The sequence below is a fragment of the Nipponia nippon genome, unplaced genomic scaffold (assembly GCF_047370975.1).
Source record: "Nipponia nippon isolate SJK-2023a ecotype South Korea unplaced genomic scaffold, ASM4737097v1 scaffold_4, whole genome shotgun sequence".
NCBI classification, from domain to species: domain Eukaryota; kingdom Metazoa; phylum Chordata; class Aves; order Pelecaniformes; family Threskiornithidae; genus Nipponia; species Nipponia nippon.
The window spans coordinates 6,229,065-6,251,438 of NW_028262358.1; the positions used below are offsets into that span (position 1 = coordinate 6,229,065).

At 45.5% G+C, this 22,374-nt stretch overlaps 1 protein-coding gene across 3 annotated transcripts in view; it reads right to left on the reverse strand.

Annotated features, from left to right (window-relative positions):
- Positions 1-22,374, reverse strand: part of PAK5 (p21 (RAC1) activated kinase 5) — a 141,769-nt gene that overhangs the window by 8,492 nt on the left and 110,903 nt on the right. For all 3 annotated transcript variants that reach the window (XM_087774392.1, XM_087774390.1, XM_087774391.1), the window contains exons 3-5: positions 9,208-10,005; positions 2,940-3,431; positions 1,047-1,180 (exon numbers count right to left, since the gene is read on the reverse strand). In XM_087774392.1, coding sequence (XP_087630518.1) covers positions 1,047-1,180; positions 2,940-3,431; positions 9,208-10,005 — 1,424 coding nt within the window. The remainder of the gene's footprint in view (positions 1-1,046; positions 1,181-2,939; positions 3,432-9,207; positions 10,006-22,374) is intronic.

Below are 22,374 nucleotides of genomic sequence, written 5' to 3' on the forward strand. Positions count from 1 at the left end.
CTATGAAAGAAGATAACTTTTCTAATTTACTATTCCTTGCTTTTCTTCTTGCTCACCTAAATACTCCCCCACTGGAATGATGTGGGATTTTTTTTTTTTTTTAATTCAAGAGGAAGAAACTAAACAAAGACTTCCTTTTTTCTATCTCATTTTATCCCACTTATCAGGAAAAGATGAGTGAAGAGCAGATGTAAAGAGGGCTGTAAAACGTAATGTCCCCACTCAGAAGAGGAAGAGCGGTTCCATACACTACAGCTTTTGTGCTGGCGAACAGCCTCGTTTAAAGGTACAATATTAACTGAAATATGGAAACAAGCTCTACCATAAGCACAAATATTCTGATATAAAAATACTTTTCTCATTATGTCTTAGGCTCGGTTTGCAGTTAACATTTCTGACAGCACGGTTACGTGGGTTATGAGTAAGGAGAGAAATCACCCGTACGACTGACATAGTTATGACCACAAAAAACAACCATACAGATCACCAAACAGGGAAAAGAAGATTTTTTTTGCCATTTGAGGAACTAATGGATAAAAGTCGCCTTGCTGCTAAACTACCTCCTAAAGCGTTAGCAAATCCTCAGCTACCAGCAAGCTCTTTCAGGTGTTTCTTTCCCTTCTATTTAAAAAATGCTGGTACTGACAGGAATTCATCTGCAGTGGCTTATTTATGCTGGTAAAGTGAGCATGCTACAGTATAATATGTGCGTGTGTATATATATAAAAGTGTATGTATATACATATACACACATATAGAGCTATACACACACATACATATATATATATGTTTGTATATATATTTTCCATGTATGTATATTCTACGCATGTATGTATTTTTATGTTTGTATATATCTATTTTGGATGTAAATATACGGCAATAAATATATATCTACAAATACACATACAGAGCCAGGAGGTACCCAGCTTCCCTCAGCAGGCGGTGAGGTGCGGCGGGCGCGAAGGAAAGCCGCGGCACCTCCCTCCGGCCTGGCTTACGCTGTAGGATTTACGCTGCGGGTCCCCGGCGCAGCACACCCAACCCACCTCGTGTGAGTCACTATATCTGTCAAAGCGCCGCCCTCCAGAAACTCCATCACAACCCACAGCTCATCGCCAACAAGGTAACTGTTGTACATGTCAACCACGTTTTCATGATGGTAATCTCGCATGATTACAACCTGTGAGGAAGAAAACGATGATACGTGAATTGCTACAAGCATTATCTGATACTTGTTTTGACCTTTTTTTTCACTGTACCTTTTGTGCTTAGTAAAGGTTCTGCTATGAATCACATCCTTCCTAATTCTTATGCCAACGCATAAACAAAATCAATATTTTTACATAAAAATAACAGTCATCATAAATGCATTAGGAAGAAGGAAGAATCTTTAGTTGCTCAATTATAAGTGGTAGATAATTGGTTTTTTTTCAGACTGCAGGAACAGGGCTGTTTATTTCATTGCTTTTTTATTGCCAGTTGCCTTCAGTACAACAGATACGTATTTTTTTTTCACCTGATCAATTGCTCAACCCATAAAAGTCTTCTTCGTCATGTATCGAACAGTACTTTGCACAGAATTTTAACAGAATGCTGGTAATACAGGGGATATTCATAAGATGACTCAAATCCCACATCTGAAAGGGACTGTATGGAACTGGGACCACAGCAACAGCAGCCCGGCCAAGGCGGCGACCACGGCCACGTGGTACTGACAGACGTCAGAAAGGCAATCAGGAGAGAAAACAACAGCCAGGGAAGGCTTCATTACAGACAGAGGAATTTCAGCACCGCTGAAAAGAAATTTTCAGATGACACGAGTGACTGGAGCGTGTCAGGGAAGCAGCTTGGTCCTGCACAGCATGCAGGACCTGCTTCAAGATGTTACCATTCAAGAGATGCTTGGTTAGAGCTACCACAACGCAATTCAGTGCAGTCTTCCAGCAGAGGCAAAACAACGCCAAAATACCCAGTGGAGGCATGGACTGTGCAAAGGAGAACTGTGTGAAGTTTGTTAAAAACTAATATTTTAATTAAAAATATTAAGTTTTTAAAGGTTTTAAAGAAACCAGTCTGTTATGTGCTGAGGGAAGATCCTCTTAGAGTTAAAATACAGGAAACAAATGACAGAAGCAAAAGGTTAGTTCTCACAAGGGTTTCCCTGGGGACCTGCAGTGTTTTTGGCATTGATCAGCGTATTTATAAGTGATCTCGAAAAGGGAGTTGAGAACACGCACCACTAGCTTCTTTACGGGAGTAAGAAGTAAAAAAAGCAGAAACTCTTTGAGTTGCAGAAGGAACTTTCAGCACCAAACAACTGGGTGAAAAACCGGCAAATGAAAACCAGTGTTCTTAAATTTAAAATAATGTACATGGGGAAAACAATCTTCCATAGGCAGCTGTGGGCTTTGAACTGGCTGTAACCACTCAGGAAAGGAGATGTGGGAATTAACACAGATGGTGCCATGAAAAAGGGACTGTCAGCTCTCCGCTTAGTAACCATCAAGAAAGCAAAGGGACTGCTAATGGTTAGGAAAGGAAGGAGGGAGGAAACAAAAAGTACGTATATGCCAGAAGACGGTGCCTGAATAGTCTGGTTAGTTTGGATCCTCCATCTCGGAAGAACAAACTATTTTACCAGCAAACGGTCAGAAGAAGGCAGCTGGGCTATGTCTGTGCACCCGATAGCCACACGGACCGGCTGACAGATTGATTAGCCGTTTACTGCGACTTCCCACCGCATTATAGGTTTAAAGCCAGGAGATGTAGCTCATTTGAAACTGGTACGGTTATACAATATTTATACAGCATAGATGCACATGGGACTCACCACCTCTTTTAGAAAGAGATTAATTTGGCTCTTGAGGTTGCCATTTGGCCCATGTCTCCTGCTGAACCTACCGGCTGCAAAACCCCTCGCACCACCCAAAACAGCGTACCTCATTGAAGAGCAGCTCCCTTCTCTGCTGTTTCCTGAGATCCATCTTCTTCACAGCGACTTGCTTTCCCGTGTGCTTCTCGGTGGCGATGCAGACAATCCCTGTGGAGCCCTCCCCGATCTTGATGAAGTTGTCCAGGTACTCCCGGGGGTCGCCGGGGCTGACCACAAGCTGCAGGGCAGCTCTGAACTGTTCGTGGGACACCCTGGAGGGCTGCTGGTCTGAGGAGGATCCCCAGCTGGGCGGAGGATAAGCACTTGACGTGATACTTGGAGAGCTGGGGTAGGAGGCGGTGGAAATATAAGGAGAGCTGGGCTGGAGAGATGGCTGGTGATAGTGGGACGCTTTGTGGTAGACCAGAGGGTACTGGTAGCTGCTGCTTGAATAGCTGACTTTGCTCTGACTTTGAGGTAGCTTTACTGGGCCCCTGGGGTAGGTGTCCGATCCAGAGAGCGGTGGGCTAACAACCAGCTGCGCTCGATCATAATCCACCTGCAACAGAAAAGCAGACGAGTGAACGCGGATGAACAGACAACCTTCTCGCTGTCCATCCACTCGCTTCGTTTTCGGCACCCCCAGAGGTCCTCAGTGGGCGCTGGCAAAACGTGCTCCCGCAGGTACCCGTTCTTCTCAACATGACACTGCTGCCCTGTATCTGAGAAGCAATTTTTCAGACCACTGCACTGCTGTGCTCTCATCATCACCAAAATGAGGCCAGGGAAGACCACGAGATCTTTTGTGCATCTCAGGTCTATGTTTCTGTCCAGGTACCTGCTTGTAGATACAATAATCTTTGTTTAATGAAAGCGTATGCTCCAAAAAGCGTATTTGCTCTGTATCTGCAGTGCCCTGCAGGCTCTCTGGGACATTTCCTCCAAGAATTCATCCCTTTCACATCCAGCAGCCCTTTGGCAAATTCTGATTTGTGTCTTTCCTTTCACATCCCAGTTCCTGGGTTTTGACTCTCAGCCCTCAGTCTTTTCTTATGCTTTTCTCCAGCAATTCAGGGATGACCAACCTCTTCTTGCAGAGGCGGTGGTACCCTGAAACCCCTGTCATCGCCTGCCTTGCCCCGCTGCCGGCTGCTGTTTGAGTGACTGCATACACGAGTATGACGAGCAGCCTAATTCAATTTACCATTTCTTAAATCATTTTCCAGAGTGACACGCTACTTAACTGCAGTGTCATGAAACCGCTAATTTTCATCTGAAATCAGAGACAATCGCAGAGGAAATTATCCCGATGGGAGGCCTTGTTCATTTGCAGGTTCCTTCCTTTCTTTTTCTTTTCCAAGCTTTTCTAAGCTTCTTACACTGAAAGCAAATGAATACTTCACATTCGCAAACATAATAGTTTGCTTCTATCCCAACTGAAAAAAAAAAAGGATACAAGACAAAAAACCCCACCTAAAACAAAGCCACATTCCCCCCCCTTCCCAGAAAAGAGCATCTCCACATTTACGATACCACATATGTGACTCCTGACGACGTGTGGAGCATCTCAGGGCAGGGGGGTGGTTCGACACAGGCTCATGATGTAGCACAATTACAAATAATTATGGCAACGAGTTCATTTAATTAATCAATTTCAGTGGTGGTGCACAGGGGTGGACAGAGCAGCAAACTCCACACAGCTCACGGTTGCTACTATTACTGCTGGCTGCCGGCCAGGAGTCCCTGATCCATGTTAGTTAAATGCACATTAATCTGAATTTGGCAGTGTAATCAAGGACCCAACTGAACTGTGAAATTGAATTCTGCGGTGGAACATCATTTGACCATTTTATGCTAAGATTGCAAAAAAAAAAAAAAAAAAAGAAAAAAAAAAGAAAAAAAGATCTGCCGCAGCATCAATTTATCACTGTAGGCTGCTGCACAGCGAGGAGGAGTTTCTAGCTGGAATCGCCTCGGCGCGGGGAGAAAAGCCTCCGAGTGCAATATTATATCAGCGCTTTCCGACCTCACGCGTGAGCCGGGCATGCCCGTCTTCTCCTTGCGCGTGAGGTTTAGCAGGGAAGAGGGAATGCCTCTCCAGAGGGGCTGCTCAGAGATTTCCCTTGGAAACGTGGAGTCTGCTGCCGCCCGAGACGCGCACGCTGACAGCTACCAGCCACACGGAGCATCCAGCGAGCGCGTAACGGTGTTGTACAGCCACCTCCTCGGATGCTGGTTTTGTTTAAGCAAAACATCCACACGATTGCAGCCATAATTTCACTTACTCCGGCAGGCAGGGGTAGCCGTAAAATCGAAGGGGGTCAGAGACACCATGAATTTTGTGAAGGACATTGCATCTGCCAAACTAATTAACACGGAAAAGTGCTCAGATGGTTTGGTGGAGGGAGGGGAACTCAATCTAGCCCTGCCCTCTGTATCTGTGTACATAGGGACACGTAAATTATTGCTTGGGCTGTAAATACACCATTTTCTTTTAACGATTGAGATGGGGAAAGCCTTGTCTAGAAATCCAAGCTGGATAAATCCACACTAATCAATTATTTGAGGCTTCACCCATGCCTGGTATTTTTGAGCATGTCCTAAGCTTAACACATTGGCAAAAGTAAATTCCACAGTGAAATTTTAAAATGAAAATCCAGGGGTTCAGTGTGCTTGCTAAGAATTTTTGAAAGCCTTTTAAGGTTAGCATTGCAGTACGATGTAAACCCATTCACGTCCCGAATCCCATGAAATCTTACTCCTGACTCTTTAGTCAGGAGCTATAATGAGTAAATCAGCCGAACCTCTCCTCTGAGGCTGTGTCCTGACGCAGTGCTTCACACCACGGCAAAATCGAACACGCTTTATTCCACTCATAATTCTATTTCTGCTACCGAACGCAGTTACCTACTGAAAGGAAATTCTTTAAATACTACAAAGGAAAGAAGAAACCGGTCCCGCGCTCATTCACGATCAGGTCAAAGGAGCAGCCAAAGCTCTGACACGACATCCATCACGGCACAAGGCAATACCCCGCTGCCGCTGGCCGGGTCGCTTCACCGGCTCGCAGCATTACCCGCACCGGCGCGTGGCCACGTCGGCAGTCGGGTCTTTTCATTGTTAAAAGGTGGCCGTAACACCGTGTTTCAACTCGTTTCAGTTTCCGCTCTGACGGCTGCAATGCCCGTCTTATATCGCACGCGGTGGAAACACCTGCGTGTTCGTCAGGGGTATGTACCGTCCCTGCACGGCAGGGTTTCAGCCGAGGGGGTGTCCCCACACGCTCTGCAGTCGGACTGCGGCAGAGATGGCAGCTGCAGCCCTGCAGCCCGAGCCCATACCCACCTAGGGGAGCGGCAAGCCCCTGGTGAGACGGGGTCACCTTTCAGTAAAGGTAGAACAGATTTCGGTTGGATTAGGTTTCAGTTTGCCAAAGTAAAAGGTGCGGAAGGGATGATTGCAACGGAGATTGCATGGGAAAAGGCTACTCTGGTGGAAATCTCCAAGAGACTCTGCGTGGCAGTGACAGGCAGCATTTGTGGAAAGCTACTGGCACGTGAATGAGAAAACAGGGGAAAAAAAGAGGGTTTCTGATAGTAAAGGCTTGGCTCTGCCTTCACCAGGCTGGAAACGTCCTCCTGGCGCAGAGTGCCTGCAAAATGCACAGCAGGAAAACGGTGGTGCTGAGCAGCGGCCACGTTAGACGGAGATCTCCGCTATGTTACAGCAGCACGAGGTAGGGAAGGGGAGAGCAGAAATCAGGGTCCCTTGGAGGAGGGACAGAAGAGGGTCACGGAGAGCTGCTACCAAAAAATGACAGGGAAAGGAGCTTTGAAATAATAGGATCTGGTGTAAAAAGTTAAGAGGTCTCCCTGCGATGAAGAGGAGGGTAAAAAGAAAACATGTGGTACAGAGTGTCCAAAAATAAGCAGACCTGGTGGGATGAGTTCGATACCGTGTGATGACATTGAGGAGACTCCGTTGAACAAAGTGGGATGTAATCTCTGTGTTGCGAGGGTAACACAGCAGCCACTGCGACCCCATGCAAGTGTTATTGGAGTTAGTCTGCAGGAACAGAGCAGGAAGGCAACACAGGGGTGGACTGGAGGGAACCAAATCTGAGCCACCGGCTTCCTACACCTCTGTGGTCCCACTGCACGGCGGCGGCCAAGCCCCACGCAGTGGTAGTCCTATGACGCAATACCTCTGAAATCACTGATGATGAAACAGGGCAGACATCTGATTTATCTGACATCTACCACCTGCAAATAATACTGAAGTAAGTCTGCTCTTCACATTTACAAGCCAAAATGAACATCTTTGTTAAATGCATTTTGAAGCCGTACATTTTGAAGCGCCTGCAGACTTTCGCACTGCTTACTTTTTCCCCCCCTTCTAATTCTACTTTAAAGCCAATCTCATTTGTAAAATATCTGATTCGAGACCTGATTCTCATTTAGTAAGCCCATTTGATAAACCATTATCTTACTAATGCCTCCTTGAAAAGAAGACTCTTCAGCAATCATCCAAGACAAGAAACTGCTATTCACTTCCAGGAGCTGTGGATGGGTTTGGGAATTGAAACTGCTGCATTTAACAGTGAATCATCAAGTTTCAATAAACCAAGGCTGTAGGAGTGTTTTCGATGCTCTGAGGAGAGGAACAGCTCACAATGAATCTTGCACGGAGGCATCTTTTTTTTTTTTATAAAAGTTGTTACTGCATTTTAATGGGATATTTTTCAAAGTGTCTGGACTGCTTTGAGTCCTGTAAAATATACCTCTGTCTTCTGCCTTATTGAATGCTGTAAAACTGGCAGGAGCAGGCACAAGAGAGTCTATGAAGTACTGAATTTGTCCTTCTCCTTTCTAAACCCTGACAAAATGATTGCTTTAAATGAAGGAAACAGCAGAGAGCCCATCCCAGGCTTTCCTCGAAACTTCCAGAACCCATATTTAATGCCACGCTCTGGCACGCAGTTTAAGTGCCCACACGCACCCCCAGCTCAGAAAAGGCACGCAAAGAGACCTGGTAACTTTTCTACTCCCCCCACAATTTATCCTCAACCTCCAGAGCCCGGCTCTGTGCTTTAATGCAACGTGGAACAAAACCACATCGCTCTCCCTTTACCATGGGGTTGTAACTCTGCACCCCAGGATCAGCACAGCAGCCAAAACCTGAGCAAGCAAGACACAGGCACGCCTCTGGCATTGGGCGATCATGGATTTGCAGAGACCTGGGACAACTTCTGGGTCTGCAGCTGGACAGGACCACGTTCTCAGTGCACAGAGCCAGTAAGAAAATGCACCGTTCAGATCACCATTAAACAGCAGAGTGGATCTCACCACCTGACAAGCTGCCTACCTCAGCACATCTGGTAAGTCACAGCAACCCGAGACTGTTTCAGCCCTGGAAAAACAAGCTATCTTCTCGGCGCCTGTTCCTAGGGGAACTCGGTAATGTTCAATGCAATCTACACTGAAGAAAACAACCATTCCTTGCAGAATATTAGGTGTTTAAGCAGGTCATCATCGTAGCTATGTGACTAGACATGTAAGAAAAGCGTTATTCTCTTCACTGAACAAATAGTTACAGCAAACTATTGCAAGTAGGGAAGGATAGCGTGTATGGGTAATATTCCTCATGTGACTTAGAAAAGGCAGAGCAGGCCAAAATTTGTGCAGAGGAGCTGCTTGTAGATATCACAGTTGAAATGGTTTTTTTGCACCTTAACCCTTTTTTTTTTAACTACATCTAAAATGTCTCGGGTGAGATAAGCTGCTTTGATTTAATTTCACTGCCTAAAAACAAAGCGGAGAGGGGTAAACCCCTACTCTTATTAGTGGCAAAGGGTTAATAACCCTTGTAATGTAAGTATAGCATAAATACAATATAAATATTAAAACACAGAGGTTTCAGCCTTGCGAAAATATCTGATACACAAACCAGACCAGCTTCTCACCCCCAGCCGAGATCTGCACAGGCATACAAATTCCTAACGCTGCAAAAACTGCTGAAGGACTTGGGGTTATTGGGAATCCCAAGTAAAACCCCCAGAAGCTGGGCATCTCCAAACCTGACTTTTAGTAAGTATCTTAAACCCACTGGTGCCTGACATCCATTTTCAGACACACGATTAAAGCTGGTGGGTTTTCGCACCCGCCGAGCGGTAGCCATGCAGCTCCCGAGGACGTGACTGGCCGCATCCAGCATCGTGTGCCCAAGCATGGCTCCTTGCCCTTAATTTTTTTTGCACGTGCTTAATTTTTTGCACTCCCATTTTGGAGAGGTTGATCCCTGCCCTGGCAGCATTGTCACCAGGAATGTCATGTTACCTTGGGGATGCCTGCCGCGGTTTCGGACAAGCGGGGGTAGGTGTAGGAGCTGTAGGAGTGTCCTTGCTGGTGTGCTTTAAAAGCGCTTGCTCCGTAGGGCATGGCCGGCTCCTGCAGACCGGAGCCCGACCTGGATCTCTGCCTCATCGCTGGCTGAGGGCTCGCTGGGTCCACGTAGGATGACTTCGGCCTCTTGTCGTAGTCGTCCTTGCCCAGGCCATGTCCCCAGTCGCCGTCGCTGTACTCCAGCCTCTCCTTGGGGCACTCGCTCTGCACTGACGCTCGGGACGGGGTGTAAGGAAAGGGATCTCTATAGTCCAGGGAGGATCCGCTGGGGATCCGCTGATACTCCAGCTTTAGGCCGCCATATTCCAGCGGTTTGGGCTTTGTCTCCAGGTGTGCATGGTAATCTGGGAGGAATCTGGAGAGGTCTGACTGCAGGGGTGTTACTTCTGAATAATAGATGTCCCGGGAAGTCACCTTCATCATGTGCCCGTTCTGCTTGGCAGCATAGCTCCCTTTGTAGTACCTGTCTAACTCTTCCCCGTAAACAGTCTTGTCTCGATATTTTTCCATGACATAGTCTGTTGTAGTGTCTGACTCACTGGAGTACTGGGAATACGTGACATAACCATTTTCCTCCTGGTGCCTTGGCACATGGTTTGCATTTCCTTGGTGGTGGGTGGGAGGACTTTCCTTCCGCAGGGAATTGGATCGTGTCACCGAGATATTGTCAAACTCTTCCAGCAGGCCGTTGATTGAAGTATCCTTTCGAGGCTTATTTCCTCTAACAATAGTCTGGGAATAAAAAATTGCTTTGATTAAATACTGATTTTCGTTTAATATCTGACCAAGAAAACCACCAAAAAGAAAAAAAGTCTATGATTCACCCAGAAATACCCGTAACGATGTGTTATGTTCTTCAGTCACGTACCTCAGAATAATCCATTGCTAGAAAAAAAATCTCAATCAATACTTACGATAGGACATGCAGAAATGAATAAACAAAGAGGGGTTAAAATTGGTGTACATTATAAACTGAGATTCGGCATGCAACCCCAAGACACTCTTAAAAGCCCAGTTTAAGAGGTGGGTGTTCAGCAGACGTTTAAAACCACTACTTATTTTTTATTTGTTATTGTTCAGTTGTCTACATCAAGCCAAACTGGTGGGCTGAATCTGATGTACAGGGTATGGATAAGCTAAACGAAAATTATTCAGCGGTCGCTTCTGCATGTTATTTTAACAAACTGTTGGAATGGAAAGTAGCATATAGTTTCGTAGCTACTGGGTTTGTTTTTTTTTTTCACAAAACAGTATGTTCTTGGGTAGTGGAATTACCACTGGGGGTTGCCTCTTAGTTAAATTAGCGTAAAAGACACTTGGGGAAGAGGGAAAAATACTTAACTACATCTCCTTCTTACAACACACAGCATCCAGCAAACCACTGTGCACAACCATGGCTTTGGGACATCCACATCACAGATGCCATGTGGTGGCAGTGGTGGTGGCCCTGTTTGTGTCCTAATATTGCAAAGTCCTCTATCGACCCCCCAGCCATGGACGACAAGCATGTAGGAATACCATGGACATGAACTTGCCCACAACCCCCTGCCGATCCCTACTCCTTTCTGTCCAAAACACTGGTGCTCCTGGTAGGATGGGAGGCGAGCAGTGCTTGGTTACAGCTCTCCTTCAAGAAAGATTGACTATTTTTAGCTAGTATCATCTGAAGACTGTAACACGTGGTTGCAGCCATTTCTCAGCAGTTGACTCCCATTGAGCACCGTTTCACGTTTATAAACACGCCACAAGAATAAGATGTACAGATTAAGGGCTAGGGCCATAAATCAGTGCGGCTCTACCGAAAACACATTTGCTTTGCTGATTCGCTTCAGTTAAATATCTACGGCTGTATCTTATTTAACTTGCTGCGTTTTTAAACAGAGTCACTGTGGTCACCCCAAGGAGACGTCCCTCTGCCAGCTGCAGCCTGCCTATGTTGCACGGCGACTGTGGCGTATCAGACGCCAACCGTGGTGTATCAGACGCCGACCATGGCATCCAGCCTGGCCACTCTACCTTCATGCATTGCAATGCTGACAGAGGAGGCTCTGCTCCGGGCATGGTGAGGCTGCTCAATCCCTGCTTGAAAGCATGCAGGGACACAGACTTTGTCAAAATATGCATTTCATCACTAATAAAATCACTTTTTCACAAAATTAACAGCGACGTACTTCTCTGTTGTTCAGCAAAAGGCAGCTGAGAAAAGCTGGGCTACAAGCAAAGCAGTCCTGACCTCACGCTGCTCCCTGCTCTGATTTATGTCCGTAATTACTTGCCTAGTTTGCTATTTTGAAGCTAGTGATACTGAAACAATAGGACAGCAAAAATAAGGGACAGCAAATAGATCACTCCTTTCACCTCCAAAGCCATTCAGCAAGACAAGAGGAATTGGTTTCATTTGGCTACAGCCTCTTTGGCAGGATGACTGCGTGATCATTCATATTTAATTATCACATAATAAACCAGCAACATTCGACAATGAAATGCATATAATTGAAAACAAGATTGAAATACCCAACTGCCACCCCGCTTCCCCTGTGCAAATGCATGCCAAGGAGTAAAATGCCAATTTAATACTCTCCACGGGACTGGCCTTCACAAAGGAGAGGTTTCCTGGAGCAACCTGCCTTGTGCCTGCACAAAGGACCTCGGGGCCGGAGGGAGCCCCCGGGAGCAGAGCGGCCTCTTCGGTTATAGGGAAGAGGAGTTTTCCCTCTGCTCCTCCAAGCAGATGCTCTCTGGAAGCAGGATTTTTAGGTACCTTCAGAAGGAAGATTTAGAAGAATGCAGTCAAAAGTTTATGTGTTAGGGAATTCACCAATGACAAAACCCTACAGTTTAGGGATTTTCTGCAGACAGGTGCATGTTTGGGAACCCCCTTTTTGATTATGAGGATTTAAAAAAAGTACTAATGGTAAAACGGTCTTGTAGGAAACTCCAATTTTCCAAAAAAAGCATTTGCCCCTGAAGCCTCAGTCTGATGAAGCAGTCTTGGTTAGCTCTGGGACCTCAGTGCTGTCTCATCCCGACTGATGAAGTTAAGGGGATTAAAAACTAAAGCCCTTTTGTTTTCTCCCAGCACTTTGAGGACGACCATGGGCAAACACTGACTTGTAAGGGTGATGGCTGTAATTCCTATTTGCTTCAGGCTTCTCTCTACGAGTAAATTAAAAGGGCCAGCACAAAGGGAGGATCAAACTTACCTGTCCCAGATGCACATTTTCCACAGAACAGTCAGTGCTTTATTACTAACAATTATTAATATTATCAATTATTATAATTATTTATTATTAATAACAACAGTAATATTTCTATTTGCTTTGGCTTGGTTGTAAATTTAGCACTTCCCTTATATGAAAGGACATACATCTTGGTGAGATGCCCCCCTGGCTAAATCAGACAGCCTATATGAGCTTGATTGTTTCCAACATCCAGCATTACTCCTATCAAAAGAACAGTAGTGTCCACAGAGCAGGTAATTTAGGAAGGGTTCCACCGAGACCCTGTGAAATACGCTACATTGTCAAGTATCTTGCTAGCTGAATAGAACTTAAGATGTTTATACACAAATCTGAAATACAGGACAATTTACTAGGCTTAAAAACCAAATTAATACCCCAAAGCAGGTATCATTCTATATGAGTAATAAGAGTAATTGCTCTGTAAGGATGCCCACCGAGAATCAAAAAATTAAAAAATAACATCAAAGAAGAGGTTATAAAGAATGAAACATATGTTGTGCCATGGTAACCTGTCCTGAAGTCATTTATTACAGAGAAAGTGTGTGCCGAGGGCTCACCAGCACCTGCAGCTTTCCTGGGAAGCACAGTATTTGCAGAAAGAAGCCAAAGATTGAGAACTGCCATAACCATGGCTCAAATTCCCAAACCCGAAAGCCTAATGTTGGCACCAGGGCCAGAAGTACCCAGGTTCAAAGGCATGACTTCAGTGGAAAGACCAAATTGCTGACGTAGGGGTCTCTGTTTGGGAACGCAGACTCCGGTTACTGCATCACCAGGCCGTGCGCTGCATCGGCAAGCAGAGGGAAAACCTCCTGGGACTGAGATATCATGGCAGGAATCACAAAAGATGGGAAATTCTAGCTCTAACTTAAAAAGCAAAACAAAAACCTTGAAAGAAAATGTAACAGAAAAAAAGCTACGTTAAAAGTGGTATAAACACAGTTATCCTGGTAATTAGTTTCACAGGAACCAGACTAGTTTTTGCAATTTTAAAGGCTTTATAAACTGAAAAAAAGCAACTCATGTTTCCATATAAAGAGGGAATTCTATTTTTATATATATTCTATATCTATTTATATAGATTTTTTTTCTTATTTTTTTTAACCACTTACTGGTCTCCAAATTTTTAAACTTAAGGAATTTCCAGAGTTGCTGCAGGCAGATGGTTAAAAGCAGAACGTTATTCACCAAGGCTGATGGGCTAAGATTTATGAGGCCTTTGTTTCTGCCTATTGAGATCATGTAATGGAAACCTGTACAACACCCCGGCACGCACGAAAAACAGAGATCGAGCCCTACTGCAGGTGCAGCTTTCACCGGGTTCACCAGGGAAAGATGGGGTTTGCTATAGTCGACACCCCATGTTTATTAAAGGACATTTTTCAGCGCATTGTGCAATTTAGGAGGGATCAATGTTACAATAGATGAAGGAGTGCCGGTGAATTTTATGCTACCGTTACCGTCATACATTAAAATCAATGGGGCGCAATCTCTGTGAATTAAAGCACGGTACTCTGATGCTGTAGCTCTCATTTCATTTCCATTGCTCTCTGGACAGGTTTGGCGTTTGCTCTGGAGCCCGGTGACAGTAGACATCCTTCATGGTGTTCCCGTAGCGGTCTGTCCTCCGGTGATAAGCTATAATGGATCTGTCTGTAAGAAATGCTGTCTTGCCTTGTTTCCAAAAGGAGATGAAAAACAGCTTCTGCGCTCAAATACTGTATTAACCTTGACAATAATGAAGTGGGTAATTAACTGTTTTGCCCTAATACGACCTTGCATTTATTCTCTTTAAAACTACTATACTTTACACACTCGTTAAGAATATATCATCCTTTGTCCTCCCAGAGCTGTTTTCAGAAGTCAATGAGGATTTAAAATCCCTGTGATGTGCAGGGTAAAAAAAAAAAAAAAAAGGCCTTTTAAGGAAATGTCACTGTTATAAACAGCCCATCTAAACTCTGATTTTGCTTCTAGCTAGCTTCTCCCCTCATTTGCATTATACATAAACTAAAAGCACAGCCTATGCATATCTGAAAATAAATTTTTTCTTAAGAAAAGGTGCATAAAGCACAGCTGGTCAAAGTAATCTAAGTGTAAGTGATGGACGTGACGGTAATTTATCTTCTTGAGTTGCAAGACATTCAAAGTATTTGAAGCTGTGTTCATGACACCACATTTTACTCCTTAGCGTAAGCAAATGAACAGCACTACCTTGGGGAGAATAACTGATCCTTGTCATCATGTCAGAAGGAAATCTCTGGCTTTCCCTGTAGGTAACAGAGTTTTCTAGCTGCAGCCAAGGGTGTAAGAGGTGTCAGGGGTCTGCATTTGATCCATTCTCACCAGGAGAAGAGGCTGTGAGATCTCAGAGCAAGCACAGTCCTTAGAGGACCTCAGAGTAGCTGGAGACCCTCAAAACTCCTGGAGATGGCCACAAGTGTGCAGCAAAAACTTGCTTTTTCCAGCAGCCCGGGGCCAACATGAGGTAGGCTCCTTTCCCTTGCTTGTGAGGCTAAATTTTCAGTCTGAGCTGCCATCCTGAGGGCTGACACAAGGACCAGGCTCAAAGGGGAAGATGGGAGATGAGAGATAAAGACTTGCCCATGGTCTCCAATGCCTGACTTTACATGGATAAGTAAATAGGCTGCCAGGGAGAAAAAGCAATGGAAGCTGAAAGCCCAGTGACTGGGGAGCTCAGCTGGGATCCAGTACAGCTGTTTTCAAGTAAGTGGGCCCACTGTTTCACCTAAGGTTTTTCTCCATTGAATATTCACTTGAGGACAAGTTCTAACCTCTGAGTCGTCTTTCCAGATGACGGTGTTGGAACCATCCTCGTGATTCTACTGCACTCCAGTGAATGCTAATTACACCGGAATGGGGAAGCTTCATGAGAAAAGACTGAAAAACATTTCTGTACCTCCACCCTCTCTTTCCCTCACCTGATGATGGCTTCATGGCAGGTTGTGCTTCCCATGCTCATGGCAGAAGTGCCCAACCAATCCTGCATTGCCATCTCTAGGAGATGAGCTTGTGCATCAGCCTTGGACATTAGATAAAAGACCATGTTTAAGAAAGCACACGAGTCCTGTCTATTTTTCGGACAAAAGAGGTTTGGAGACAGAATTAAGGATTGGGTCTGTGCTAAAGTCACATCCCTCTCCTCTGCATTTCCTCCCACCTAATGTAGGTGCAAGTGTCTTGGGGAACTCGTTCGTACGTTGCGCTTCCCAGAAGTCCCAGGGTTAGGAAGCTGGCGACTTGTCCCCTAGGACTTGGCACGGTGGCCTTAGCGTTGGGTGACCTCTCCATGCAGCTGGCAGACCTGCTCCTCACCAGCGGCCACCCCAGGCCTCTCTCCCTTTGGGTGCCATCTGCTCCCACCACCGGTGCAGGGTCCTCTTAGTAACCACATATATGCTATGTCTGTACGGTTGAACCGCAAGGAAGGTAATTTGATATATTTGCTGCTTTGAACTGGATCGCGCCAAAACCCAGCTTCTGGCTGTGGGATCACCAAACTTCATCCTGAGACAGAACTGGAGATGATACAAATTGTGCAAGTTAGAAATAAGTGCTGCATTTGGGCAGCTGTCTCCTGACCTCGGCAGGCAATGAGCAGATACAACCAGACAGATGGACAGGCCGGCACCAGTGACCTGCACCAACCAAACACCTCATTTCTGCATGGTAATACAAAACATTAACCTAAGCGGGAAGTACGCCATACAGCATTACCCTGGAAACATGCCTTGCGCAACACAAACTCATCAGATACGTGGCGAGAAACAGTGCGGGATGGGAAGAGATGTAATTTATCACTCTGCACCCTCCAGCAGTGTTCTACGGGATCTGCTCCAGTTTTGATCTACAGCCTGTCTACAAAACGGCTATTACTCCGAGTTAGTCACAAGGAATATATAACAGACAGGAAAGTATGTCAGAACATTTCTTCCTGAAGCCTGTAATTTAGAGCTTGGTTTCCACCTGGAAGCCTCAGAATTTGTATCATTTCTGTTATGAATTCCTTTCCAATGCTATTTCATTTTTCCCTTAAAAATAATTTAAAAAAACCACTAATCATTTCTGGTATCCCACAGTTCCCTCTTAGGGGAAGGAGTTCTGCAAATTTCACCGGTGTTGGATGCCTCAGCTGGGAGAGGAGGTACAGGTCTCTGCTCCCTGGACCAAACATGCACTTTACACCCCAGAGTCACCTGGCAAAACGATGAGCACGAGACAATGTCACCTGCCCCTTGCCGTGAAGCGTCTTCGCACGCGAGCCATGATCCTGTCTCATGAATTTCTCTAATCCCTTTCTAGGGGATCCAGAAATTCCTGTTTGGGACAGCTCTTAGACAGGACCTTTCCCATGCACAGAAGAAATTAAATATAAATGAAAACCCCCAAAGTAAAACTCAGCCAAGTCCACCTCCGTGGTTTTGCTAGCTGGGAGGGCAGGAGCACCCAGACATGAGCCCGGGGGTGCTGCAGGGTGTGCCATGTCTGGGACATGCTCATCACCAGAGCTGACTCAACATCACTGGATATGAAAAAGCAGGTTTTACTCTGTCCACCCACTATCATTCAACAAGTTTTTCACCTCCCAACGGATGCTAATAGCAGCAGAGCGTACAGCTTCTTTTTTGTGTTATGACAGAAGAGGCAACTGATACCCGTACCGACACCTCGCAGCAGGTAACACCGTGCTTTCCAAGGGGAGAAGGTCACTGTGGGTAACATCAGCTCAGAATACCTCCCTCGGAGAGGCTGATTTACCTCTTCTGTATGAGGCCTCCCCCACCATTCTGGTTTCCTTAATATCAGACGAGAGATGCTGAGCTTGGGGAAGCATAATCCTGGGCTATCCAATGGCTGTGTTACTCCAGGACTGTGCCCTTGTCTCTCTACTAAATTCAATGGAGTAAAAAAATAAATCATTCTCACAATTTCTCCTTTGGAGGAGGGATGGGTCCCAGAGACTCCTTCCCATGCATCCACCAGTACAAAAATATCTCCCGCTTGCTTCTGCAAGTACTACCTGACAAAACGCCACGGCTGCCCTGGGCTGAGCTCTGCAGTGCGTTTTGGTGGGACTTGTCCACAGGGGCTGGACTGAACAGCTCAGATGAGCCGTCGTCATCAGGTTCCTGCTGCTGCAAACCAGCTACGCAGAGACCCATGAAATACGCCCGTCTACACTGCAGTCACATTTCTGAGCGCACATCGGCATCGCTGAATTTTTTTTGAGACCGCACAGCGAAGTGACTGCACAGCAGAGAGCTGAGCTTGGTCATGTGCAGCCTTCAGGTGAGCACATCCAATTTTATCACATTAATTAACCTGATATTGGCAACTGCACAGTATAGGAGAGAAGCTGGGAAAACACTGGCATGGCCACATGTTAATCACTGAAAGATGTAGACAATGATGATGATGATCTACATTGACGATGTAGAAATGAAATTTACTCAGCCTGAAAAATATATATTACTCGCTGGATCAAAATAAAGGTACAGCTAAAGGTTTGAGAGAAGTGTAATAAGCTTAACACCACCACTAGTGCCAGCTGTTTAAAATTCTTCAAAAGTAAAATGATGGAAAACTATAAAAGAAGGCTAACCAAAATGGCACTGTATAATTTGTCACCCTTTGCAGCAGTTTTAAAAGTTAGTTGCCATAACAACAAGAGCAACATTTCATTATAATCATATCCACTGGTAATTCTTTTGACATTTTAAAATATAGTAACTTTAACAAAACATTTTGTTTTAAAATTCCACTGAAATATCTACATTCTAGTAACTTTTCCTTTTTTTTTTTTAATACACAAACTCAGTTGTTGTATGTCATTTGAAATGCTATTAGAGAATATTAAATGTCAAAAATAATTATTCTGGGTCTACTTAAAACACATCAGGTACGTGCAATTTTATATGTAATATGTGTACACAGATCTCTCAGACACAACACATGAGAGTGAAATGTGACTGAAAAGTTTTAGTTTGAGTGAGGAGGTTAGTGTACTTGTTACTGAAGAGTTATACAAGCAGGGAGAGAAATACAGGGAGAGAACTGGAGAAATCTCAAAACCACAGAATTCCTATTTCATAGGACTTAAGACGCTTCAAAATTTTCTTTTATCCCAAGACGAAACGAAAAAGCAAAATATCCCACAAGATTAAATTCCTCAAAAACATTAACTGCCGGAATTTTAACTGCCCTCTTAATAGTGCTGCATTTTCCTAAGGCTGATGGCAATCGTTTCAGCACAACAGTACACAGAGTGGACCTGCTAAGCCAAAAAGCTCTATCAAATGACACCAAAGACTGTAGTTTTTTGGCCACGTTCTGGATAAAAGCCATCCATCAATGTCAAAATTCCCTATTTTGTCAAATTAACATTTTCTGGCAAGAAAAGAAAAAGATCGCTGACTCGGAAAGCCTGTGCCCAGCCCCGCTGATGAACACCAGCAGGACCAGGTATCTTGTTCTCCCCCTTTCAAAGCCACGTCATCTGCCAGTGCCTCTGGGCTAATGGAATATTTTTCCCCCAAGAAAACTGTAAAGCAAATTCAATAAGATTTACTGAGGTATAGCTGTGGTTCAGCGACCGCTGGTGTGGGTTCTGCACCACACAGCATCCCGTGGAGTTACGGGGGAACCCTGCAGCGGTGGCACCCCAGAGCTTTCCAACTGGGCTGACTTCAGAAGCAGCTAAAAAACACAAAGTTGGGGATGTTTGGGCCAGATGACAGAAATTCTTTCCTCCAAGAAATACAACTGTTTTTTAGTCTTGTAACACCAAGACAGCAGCAGAACGGAAACTCATGATGTGTCACAGCTCCAGGACCAAAGTCTGCCGCAGGCAGGGCTGTGGGGGACTTGAACAGGTTTACGGCCAAATAAAAATGACACAATTAACAGCAGTTAATAGAAAGCAATGAAGCTCCAGTGTCTCTAACTGGTACCTCAGAAATCTCAGCTTGGGAACTGGTTTGTACCTGGATGTGCTATGGGGGAGACATGGGAACGACGCCTTCTGCACTACAGCTCTTCATCCTCAGCCACGATGCAGGCGCAGGGAACAGGAGATGAAGCAAGGGGTGGTGGCAATCCTGATGGGCCTTTCAGTTCTGGCATCACCAATTTCTAAGCAAAATGCATTGCAAAAATGTATCTTAAACCAGGTGTGAACTGACTCTGCTGCCCATCGCTCTGAACTTGGTGCAAGCACTCACATCAGTGGAGAAAATGCAGGGAGGTGAGATAACAAGAGGACCCTACAGGTGCTTGGGGCTAGCCCAAATGGCTGTAGAGTTTTCCGAAGCCCTCTCTGCAGCCACAAGACAATCGTCATCATCCTTAACGTTGTATCCGCCAGTTGTCCCTACATCTAATATTTGCAGCCTAGACTGTTATTTTTCCGGGGGAGGCGTGAGGAAAATAAAAACCCGCTTTTCTCAACAAAGGCACAAGAAATCGCAAGCAGTAAATGAACACTCAGCCACCACCTCCCCAAATACTTCATCCTCAATAACCTCCTGCTACACTTCACGGGAGCTGTGGATCTCCCACACAGTGCTGACGCCGAGGTGCCCACCGACACTGCTTCTACTCCACAGTCAGTATTTTACATCTATACGTGATTAGTGCTGGGAACCGGTGGGCACAACATTGTGTGAGTCTTCCCAGGGCTGACACGCATTAAAAAAAAAAAAGTCTTTCTACAACCAAGGCGCATGACACCATTGCAGATTTTATTCTAGGGGCCAGAAAGGCGTTGGTGTGGGATTTGCATGGCGAGAGGAGCCCTGCGGTAGGGTGAGTGGTGTAAAAGACAGTGCCCCATCATTTCAGTCTCACTTACCACCATGTATGTTTACTGTAATGACCACTGCGGTACAGGGGTACTGACTGCCACCATGGAGAATACAGCTTGCTCTCGACCAACAACGCCAATTAAAAAAGCCTGGAGGGAGGGACAGCCTGTAATTCATAAAATCACACCTCAGCGTAAACCGCCTTTGTAGCTCAGATGACATTCCCCTGGATGAGGTTCCCCTCATGCCCTAAACATGCCCATTAACAAATGCAAGGCTGATGGAGCATTAACCCAATTAATGATCTCGGCACTTTTTTCTCAGTGAAAGATTTCTGGCTGCGGTTTGATTGAGCTTTCTGAAATACTTAAGTAAATTCCAGTGTGATAAAATTTTACGCTAGGGAAGTAATTGCCAGCTCTGGCAGTGGGGTGCTTGCTTAGGAGGGCAGAGGCTCTTGGGTCACTCTGCTGCGGTCGCAGTCATCTCCCCGCTTTTAATTAAAACGAGGATTTTGACAGTCTGATAATTTAGAAGAAACAATTTAAACTGTATTACTTTTTGCTGCTATTTACCACAGCGAAGGAAGCTTTACATATGGCAGATGCTTGAAGACAAAGTCAACATGTCTGTTTCAGAGCGTACAGAGGCCAGCTCGAGAAGCTCCTTGTGCTCTGCAAGCCGCGGCGCAGGGTTGTGAATTACCTTCCCACTTCATAAATCACCAGGCAAAGGTGGCGAGCGGAAGAAGATGCCGATGCGTGCATCAGTCCCAAGTGCCGCGCAGCCGGCCTGTCGCAGATCGATGGGGCTCGTCTCCCACGAGCCCAGCAAAGTGCCGCTCAGGGTCAAGATGGTCACTGCAATCACAGCCCTGCCTATTTGGGATTAACGCAGTGAGGAAGGGTGGGATGATGTGTGCGGTGCACCGGTCATGCTGGCAGGGAAGGGACTGTCAAGGTAGAGCAGGAGAAATCACCCTGCAGCTGGTGCCATGCCAAAAAACGCCTCTGTCCCACGGCCTTAAAAACAGCGAGGAAGTTTCAAGGTACTTCACTAAAATTGTGCCTTTCTGGCCACACACATGTAAGGTGTGCTTTTTAATCTGATCGTCTGTCTGTTATGGGCTCCTTCATCTTCTGAAACCTCACTCTTTGATTTCAGAGAATTTAGGAATTTATATTAGCAAAATAAAAACACAAAATAATTTCATATGCATTGTAAATTGCTGTATTCTTTCTTCCAAGGAAGTACATTAGTTTTCCTTTTCAAGGACACCTATTAAATGGGAAGTGCAGAAATAAGAATGCCCTAAGTAAGTGGTACTAACTCCCACTGAGCAATTTTCACCTGCAAAAGTGGGCATAGAGCAGAGAGTACCCCTGCACAGAAATCTAACGGTTAGGTCAAATTTACAAGGCAGGTGAGAGGAAAGACACGAGGAGCTTCCTGAGCCGATGTTTTAATTATTCACTCTTGTAAACAAGAAGTGCAAATCAAACATCATCTCGACGAGAACAAACCGAGGCAGAAGATTTCAGAGGATGCTCCGAAGCAGAGTAACTCACAGGGGCGATGCCTGGCACAGCACCACACTCTCTCATTTACAAGAAGCCTCTGAAACATTTCTAGGGTAATCTCGATTTCATTCGATTTGCTGGGCTGCGCCGCCGTCAAGTGCACTCTGTCCCCAGCGGCAGATTGGTCCTAACATGCCTAATAAATTAATCTGCCCGACAAAGTGCTGCTCCCTCCTCTTCCTCCAACCCCCCCAGACAGCATGGAAAGTCAGAAAGAAGGAGAAGGGCCTGCTGATGAGACAGAAATGGGGTTGTTCCCCTCAGCCCGGGGCGCAGGATGGGAGTCAGACCCGATCTCCTGCCCCAGAGCATTTTCCCAGGGTGGTTCATAAAAGCTGGTGTGTTTAAACCAGTTTTCTATGCCTCTGTATCCCTACGCTCCTGGAAAGTACTACTTCACATGGAAGCATAAGTCTTAGCAGTAAGCATCTTCACTTGCACTGTGCTCCGTGGGAA